At 42.0% G+C, this 8,092-nt stretch overlaps 2 protein-coding genes across 2 annotated transcripts in view; one reads left to right on the forward strand and one right to left on the reverse strand.

Annotated features, from left to right (window-relative positions):
- The first annotated feature begins 460 nt into the window (after positions 1–460).
- On the forward strand, positions 461–2,654 carry dnajc30b (DnaJ (Hsp40) homolog, subfamily C, member 30b). Its single transcript, XM_028573650.1, has one exon. The coding sequence runs from the start codon at positions 529–531 to the stop codon at positions 1,726–1,728; it is 1,200 nt and encodes a 399-aa protein (XP_028429451.1). The 5' UTR covers positions 461–528; the 3' UTR covers positions 1,729–2,654.
- Positions 2,655–3,361: 707 nt separating this feature from the next.
- Positions 3,362–8,092, reverse strand: part of sh2b2 (SH2B adaptor protein 2) — a 22,927-nt gene continuing 18,196 nt past the window's right edge. The window contains exons 9-10 of the mRNA XM_028574409.1: positions 7,503–7,677; positions 3,362–5,878 (exon numbers count right to left, since the gene is read on the reverse strand). Coding sequence (XP_028430210.1) covers positions 5,535–5,878; positions 7,503–7,677 — 519 coding nt within the window. The 3' untranslated portion in view covers positions 3,362–5,534. The remainder of the gene's footprint in view (positions 5,879–7,502; positions 7,678–8,092) is intronic.

Below are 8,092 nucleotides of genomic sequence, written 5' to 3' on the forward strand. Positions count from 1 at the left end.
ACATAATAATAATAATATAATTCAATATATAAAATATATATATATATATATATATATATATATATATATATATATATATATATAATATTGAAAAAAAGCTAATATAATACAAACAGGGGATATCACACAATATAGGCTACTGCCAAAGGTGTCCTTTCATGGCCATAATTACTAAATACACCTTCATTACACTCAAAATTGAATCTGATTCTCAAAAACATATCACAGTTTTAAAATCAATCTCTTTCATTTTTGGAAGTAAAGGGAACACCAAATATTATTTTTTTGGGGGGAAATGACTGTTACGAGTTATTGTTTACTGCCAAAGCAGATCTTAAAAGTGTGTTGTAGAGCCTGTTAAAACTATAGTTGTTACATAAGGTTACTGAGGTTGTTACATACCAGATACCGTATGTTAGTAGTCAACGCTTGAGGTTCCCCGTTTTCTGCTAAATGATTGGTCGGGAATGATAAGTACTTCCTGTAAACATCGACTGTTATTGGTACCTCGTTATGTGACGTAGCCGGATGCTGCATCATTTTTCCTGCCTGCTGGCCGGCTCCGTTCTCGGTAAAATGGCAGAGGTCGGTCAGAGGCTTGGGAGCGGAGCTTACCGGCTCTCCGCTCTCAGAAACAATCAGAGTCGACCGGTGTGTACCGGAGAAAGTCCCGCGTCTCTGCTGGGTAACTGCCCCCTCAGTGACAATCGGCTAAAAGACAAATCAAGCCGGGATCATCAACGTGAAGTTCAGCCAGAGTCAAAAAGAAGAGCAACACAACGCAAATCAGAGAAACTTTCCAGAGTGAGAACAAGTGGAAGTCAACAGGAAAATGGGACTTTGCGTTGTGCCACATCTTTGAAGCTGGATACATCCCGTTTTATCGGAGAGAGCCTGCAAGCTCACACAACAGCCCTGTACCTCTCAGCAGGACTGCAGCCTCTCCTCCAGGAGAAGCTGCTGCCTGGCAGTATGACATGCTGGACTAGAGGAGCTGTTTCCGTCCATCCTGACACCTTCAGGTCCCGCCATCAGCTGCGAGCTTTCTGCACTGTCCTCTTCATTCTGGCAGAGCAGAGGTCAGAGAAGCCGTGGCGTCCAAAACTACATCCTGATACCCTGCAAGCCTCTAGTAGAAGCTACAGCTGGAGGAGTGGCAGCAGCTCAGAAGATACTCCTCCGCTGTATAGAAGCAGGACGTCCTATTACGACATCCTCAGAGTGTCCCCCAGTGCCACACAGTCCCAGGTCAAGACAGCCTACTACAAGCAGTCCTTCATCCATCACCCCGACAAGAACCAGGGCAACAAGGAGGCCGCCCAGCGCTTCTCTGATATCAGTGAGGCGTACGCAGTGCTGGGCAACATCAGCCTGAGGAAGAAGTACGACCGTGGTATTCTGAGGGGGTCAGACGTTCAAAGTGCAGGGAGACCGTCCTCCAAAGAGACCACGAGCAGATTCACAGGCTCCCCACAGCATCATCAATACAGAGCCAGACGATTCTCCCAAGCTGGCGGGAAGACCATGTTTAATTTTGACGCCTTTTATCAGGCTCACTACGGGGAGCAGCTGCAGAGGGAGAGGGAGATGAGAGCCAGGAAGCAGCACATGGAGGAGCAGCAGAAGGAGAATTTTCGCAAGTGGAGGCAAGGGAAAATGTTGGAGATGACTGTGGCGATGCTGCTGACTATGGCAGGCTTCCTTTTTGTCAATCTCAGCAGGTCCTGAAATAGAAGCAGCTACCCGGCGTGCACCTATGGGGGTGCGTGTTACGACTCTCAGGGTGCTGGAGATGGAGGGTGAGGGGGTGCTACCTCAGACTGTTTTGCAAGTGTTAGCACAGTTTCTGACAGTTGAAGATGATTACTTTGAGTGTGTTGCAGGAGTAAACCAAAGCCAGATCACTATGTCTCATTAGTTAATGGTCCATAGATACTGTAGGCTTGTTATTCATAACAGCAACTGAACATATTCATTTTCTTTACATCTAGGATCTAAAAAACATAAACAAACATTGGACATAGACACACACTTTCCTAGAAAGGGATGTCAGGAAAAAACTGGAAATCTACTAACCACGTAGCATGAGCTCATTAAACAATCTCAAATCTCAAAAGCACCCAATGTATGGGAGATAATAAAATATCATATTTCAAACTTTATGGCTTTCTTACATTTGATTTATAAAAAAAAAAAGATTTCAGAGTTACATCATTACAATCTTGTAAAATGTTCATGATCTTCATCCCGAGAAGTGTCATTGCAGGTTTAGTCTTCACAACAATGGTTCAAAAAGCTGTGAAGTTTCTGTGTAAACATGTATTTATTTACTTCCTATTAGTCTGAAGCCAAACAACTTTTTTTGGCAGCTCAAATTCAATTCTGTTCATTCAAATACTGCACAAGGGTGGACAAATTAAATGTATCATCCTGACCACTGGATCTGTAATGTAAAAAAAAAAAAAAATACTTTTAAGTGTGCAATTTTAAGAATATTAGAAAAATGAATACACATTCATTTGTACACCTTCTCCCAGGTGTTTTAAGTGTGTATGTGTGTTATCTACTGTGTATAGAACATGCCACATATGTGAAATTGTTTATTTTGTGTAAGAGAAACTGTATTAAGCAACTTTAATAAAAAAAAACATTTATTTCTTTGTTTTAATCTAGTTTTATTTATCAATGATCATAATAAATATGCAATTACCCAGCACTTCTTTTGTTTGTTTTCTTTTTTTGCAATGCTATAAAAACTCTCTAGAGGGCATCTGTGTACATCAAAATGATCTGTGGTTACAGCTGGAGGCCTGACGGGGTCAGTGAGTTCAAACTATGTGGGATGACATTAATGTATGTTATGGAGGTCTCAGTCTGCTGAGAGCTGCTGCTGTTGGTGACAGTATGTTTATTTCCCTGAAGATGGTAAATATTAAAAACCTATATCAAAACCTATCAAAGGTGGTTAATGTCTGGGATTAAGTCATCAGTCTTTAAACAGAAGTGGTCAAAACCCTGTCTGACCACTTTGAAAATGGTTCACTATTGTGTCATATACATTTATGAACTGACACTAAATGTATAACAACTCAGTGTGATCGCATTAGGGCCTAATTATGGAACATAGGCTGAAACTGAAACTAAATAAAATTACATCACATCACATTTCACGCTTCCACTAGATAAATAAATAGAGGTGAGACAAATTATCTCTGCAGAGCGATGCCCCATCACTTTAAATAGCCTACTTAATAAGATTATTTTTGTAGCTAGACTTTTTTATGCCTTTAATCTCGAACATTTCAGGCTGAATCCCCAGACTGTGACATTTATGAGTGAAAAACTGCAGAAAAACATCAAATAGTTTGTTCACATTTTATTCACAGAAATATAAAGTAGTATGTCAAGTACATCACTTTGTACAAAATTGCACAGACTCTTCAAAACTCAGTCAGACAACAGAAAATGTAGCTTTAAGAAGTGTTAAGAAAATAAAAGGGAGGCATGAGCAATCTGTGATATGTGAGATAGGCTCTATCAACAGACCGGTTCCACTGAGGGCGTTTCGTTGAGAAGAATCAATTAATTGTACATAAATAAGACTCGATAGGAAAAATGTAATTTACAACGGCTGAGGAATAAATATGTTTCAAAAATAGGATTCAAATTGGCACATGAACTGCTCCGCCCGCTCCTCGACTGAAATTTCACCTTTGAAGATAAATGGCCGTGCTTGAAAAGACAGACGTTGACTTTTGATATGTTTATTCCAACTGAACAAAAGTGCTGCATATGTTTGAAATGCAGTAGCTGAAAGGTGCCTGCTTTTTGTTTTTCTGTTTTCAGGTGTGTTGAAGCAGACATTTTGGGAAGTACACTTGTGACATTGATGAGAGGATTGATACCACTTTCATGTGAGTGGTATCAATTCATGTAACTTGGCAAGGAAGCAAATAGTGTATTTCCTAATATGTCAAACTTTCCCTTTAAGAGTATATTTTAAGTGATATTTTGTGTTATAATGAATGTCAATACTCACAGTAACAAATATTTTGTAGTGTGAAATTTAGGTTTTCTTTTTAACTTAAAAAGCTCTCTCTCTCTCTCTCTCTCTCTCTCTCTCTCTCAGCATAAATTAAAGCAGCAATGTCCCATCTTCCCATTCAAGCATGGCCATTTAGTGCCCTTCACCTTACTGTCAGTCCACACCAGGCCGCACAAACAGTATGCAACACTGCTACCTTTCTAGAAAAACAAGTCCCCAGTCCCTCCTATAGCCTAAATGCTGGATTTGGTATAATAATATCTTTAAAGCATTACTTCAAAGTGAACTCCTATATTAACAACATATCTAATCTACAGGTTATTGATATGATAAGCTTGAATACAGAACCAGCACCAGACGGAGGGACCTTGAAACCATGTTTTAGAAACACTACTGTAGCACACCAATCATTGAAAAATATTTGGACTCTAATACACCACCATCCTCATAGAAATAACCCGGTATGACAGCAAAATGGGAGCCACCCTGCCATATTCATACAGACTGAACATGTGTTCATCTTCCATTTCAACTGATCTGTAACACAGCATATGGCTGTGTGTGTGTGCGTGCATGTGTGTGTGTGTGTGTGTTGCAGCCATTGAAAAAACTGTGAGAAGAAAACCATTTTAATATGCTGCGATATGCACGTTCAGTGTGTTTTAAGCAGAAACTGACAGTGAAATAATCACCTGCGTAACGTTTTTGGGCTTTTGTGATTATGCAAGATGTCGACACCATCTTCCTTGTCACTATCTATCACTGACAGTCCGTTCAAGTCCAAGGTAATTGTCAGGCACTAAGACCCTTTAGGCTGTACATGTTTAAGAAAAACATCTCAGAGCTAACACTAACACACCCATGATTGCTGATGTTAAGAGTCGAGCAGAGACCCAGAGCAGGACTTTGTAGGGAAACCCTGCAGGGACACTGAGGATATCCGGGACAGACTCAAAGCAGCTTTATAAACATTAATAGAGATGCTCTCGGGAGCTCGGAGAAGCTCGGAGGGGAGGGACTGTTTCTTCAGGGTCATTTCAAACTCTCAATCCTTCAGTGGGGTGGTGACACGGGCTCTGCTCCCAGGGAACTGTGGCTAAGGGTGAACAGGAAATGGTCAGAAGAGATGAATCAGAGCTATATGACTCCACCGGGTGACTTCCTCTTGCTTTCTCCGCCCACGCTCATCTTCGCTGCTCAATCTCAACATCTCGATTACTTCCTGTGGCCTTCTTTTTTTCTGTTCACTGGCATTCTTGACAACTGAGTTTCAAACGAAGCCGCAGAGCCTGAGGGATTTGTCAGCGTGGACGCGCTGCTCGCCATGATCTGACCTTTCTTCACCTTTCTTTCACAGAAACAGGAAATTGCCTTGAAACAAAAACAAACAAACAAAATGATGGGCGATCCAGTGATTTGGACCGTTTTCAACATCAGCAGAGCATCCCATGTCACCTCCAATACATGACTGAACCATGCCCTGGGCCGTTCAGTAGAAAGAGTACTGGTTCTCCACTGCCCGGGCCCTGCGAGTCCCGTCAGCGTCGTGGTAGTCGTCGGATGCACCACTAGAGGCCTCCAGCAGGCGTTCAGAGCTGTTGCTCCGGCTCTGCAACCCTCCTCCTACTCCTCCTCCAGTACCTGGGTCACTGCGGGAGAGGGAGGGAAGGGCGGTGGGTGAGGAGGAAGTGCTTGAGGAGAGCGGGGTATCAGGAGGGGGCCCTGCAGGCGCGGTGATACCAGGAGGGTGGAGAGCTGGCTGGGCTGAATCTGTCCGGCAGCCTGCATCCCTGGGTGGGGTGAGGACCGGAGACCGGAGACCGGAAGTCACATCTGCAGCCGATTGTGGTAAGAAGAGAGAGAGAGAGAGAGAGAGAGAGAGAGAGAGAGAGAGAGAGAGAATTTTAATGGAAGGCAGATTAATAATATAGATTAATCTGTGCTGCTGATAAATTGTTGGTTTACACTGAAGAGCTGCTTGCAAAAGGCTCCTTCATAGAGCAGCATGTAAACACAGGCAGTGTGGGCCTCCTTTATTATGCTTTCTCTTGGTGGGCAATAACACCGACAACACTGGTGCCAAAGACACGCCTGACCAGTGTATCAGTGAAGCCTTTTACGCCCTGAATCAAACCCTCACTCTGTGTAAGTATGTGTTTGGGAGTGAGTGCATGAGTATGTGTAGGTCCAGCGTTAGGGGAAACAGGGAGCCTCTTTGTGACCATCAGGGTGGGTTGGGGCCGGAGTCTCGGCCTGCATGTAAAACTCCTGCGGTATAATCGCCCCCTCACTCTCCTGTACAGGAGGGCATTCATCCCATGCCAGGAGAGCAGAGGGCAGGAGCAGTGTTAGCACGGAGGAGGCGAAGGGGGGGCAGGTTCAGTGAGTTTTAGCTCTGCTTCCAATGACAAACCTCTGCTATCCCATCAACACATCCAACTTTCAGGAAGTTTGTAATTGCCCTCAAATATCCTTTGGTGACCTGAGGAATGAGGAACGATTGTCAAGCCGAGACACTACTTTATTTTAAACCACTTATTGATTATTTCCACCCTAAATGTTAGCCTTTTTTGTTTTGTTAAACAACTGAACATAGACATAACCTAGGTAGCTGCAAGATGATGCAAGAAGTATATATATATATATATATATATATATATATATATATATATTATGGCTATACTTCTACAAAGTATATATATATATATATATATATATATATATTATGGCTATACTTCTACACTAGGTTTTAGCACTCGCCATCATCTTGCAACTACCCAGGTTATGTCCATGTTCAGTTGTTATATATATATATATATATATATAAATATATATATATATATATATATATATATATATATAAATATATATAATATATATATATACACAGTATATATCAGTGAATCAGTAATGTCAGTTACACAGTATACAATAAGTATACAAACCTTAGCTAACATTAGCCAACTTTTAATTTGTAAGAGGAAGGATGTGTTAATTCTTCTTTCAAATGTTACAAAAGTCATTTAAATCTCAGTAGACCGACATATCGGCTTATTGCAGAAATATTGTGTCAGTGTATATGTCCACCCGACAACCTGAGCAGAGGTCTAATCATCCAAAGTACTTGGAAACACCTATATAGAGTCTTGAGGCCCTCTACTTAAGTCTGAATGCTTTAACCTTTCCAGCACACCTATTATTAATTAAGCGCTAATTAAGCATCTAATTTGGATATAAGAAACTGCAGAGTAATAAGCCTTTAAGTACAAATATTTGGTTTTTGCATGTTAAAAAGAACCCCTTTACAGTGTCTTAAAATCAACTGTTAATTAGAGAATAATTAGAAATAATTAGAGAGATCAACATCAATGACCTGTCCAGTTAAATCTACAGTTGTGACTGGTCTTATGCCTGTGTAAGATGGTGTATGCGCAGTTTTTGTTCCTGTGCTGTGTACCTGTGGTGGAGCTTCGCTGCACTTGTACATAGGAGCGTAACGTGATGTCAGCAGAGCCTCCTGATTCGAGGGGAATGGGGTGGGCGTGGAAATGTCTCAACATGTCCGACACGGTGTGGAACCACAAGTGGTGGACGTGACACTGCCCGTTCTCATTCACTGACAAACGCAAATGCTGGGAGAAGAAGGAAGGGAAAGAAGGGGGAGACAGGACATTAACAGTTTGTGTGATTAAAAGGAAGGAAGAGGGAGAGATAGATGGTAAAAGAGAGGGTAGGGGGAAAAAAAGACAGTGCTGAAACTGAAAGTCTAAGACAGAGGTCAGGACATTATCTGAGAGGTGTCTCGCTGTGGGAGCAGAGTGACAAAATGCCAAGGCTGACACCAGAGGAAGAGGCGGCAGCTGACACTTCCTCAACACTGCCGGCTGGCAGGATGTGATGTGCAAGGATCGTGTTACGTTACACAAAACGTTGCCATTACTGCATCTTTTCCAGGGCCTGAACAACTTGGTCTGCTGTGAGCTGCAGTGGTTGCAACCCAAAATGTCACCAGAACAAGCATGAGTGAATTAAACTGCAGCTGGAAGA

The sequence above is a fragment of the Perca flavescens genome, chromosome 3 (assembly GCF_004354835.1).
Source record: "Perca flavescens isolate YP-PL-M2 chromosome 3, PFLA_1.0, whole genome shotgun sequence".
Taxonomy (NCBI): Eukaryota; Metazoa; Chordata; class Actinopteri; order Perciformes; family Percidae; genus Perca; species Perca flavescens.

What these genes read in the sequence shown, in the direction of transcription:
- dnajc30b (XM_028573650.1), top strand. Translation starts at nt 529, where the DNA reads ATGCTGCATCATTTTTCCTGCCTGCTGGCCGGCTCCGTTCTCGGTAAA.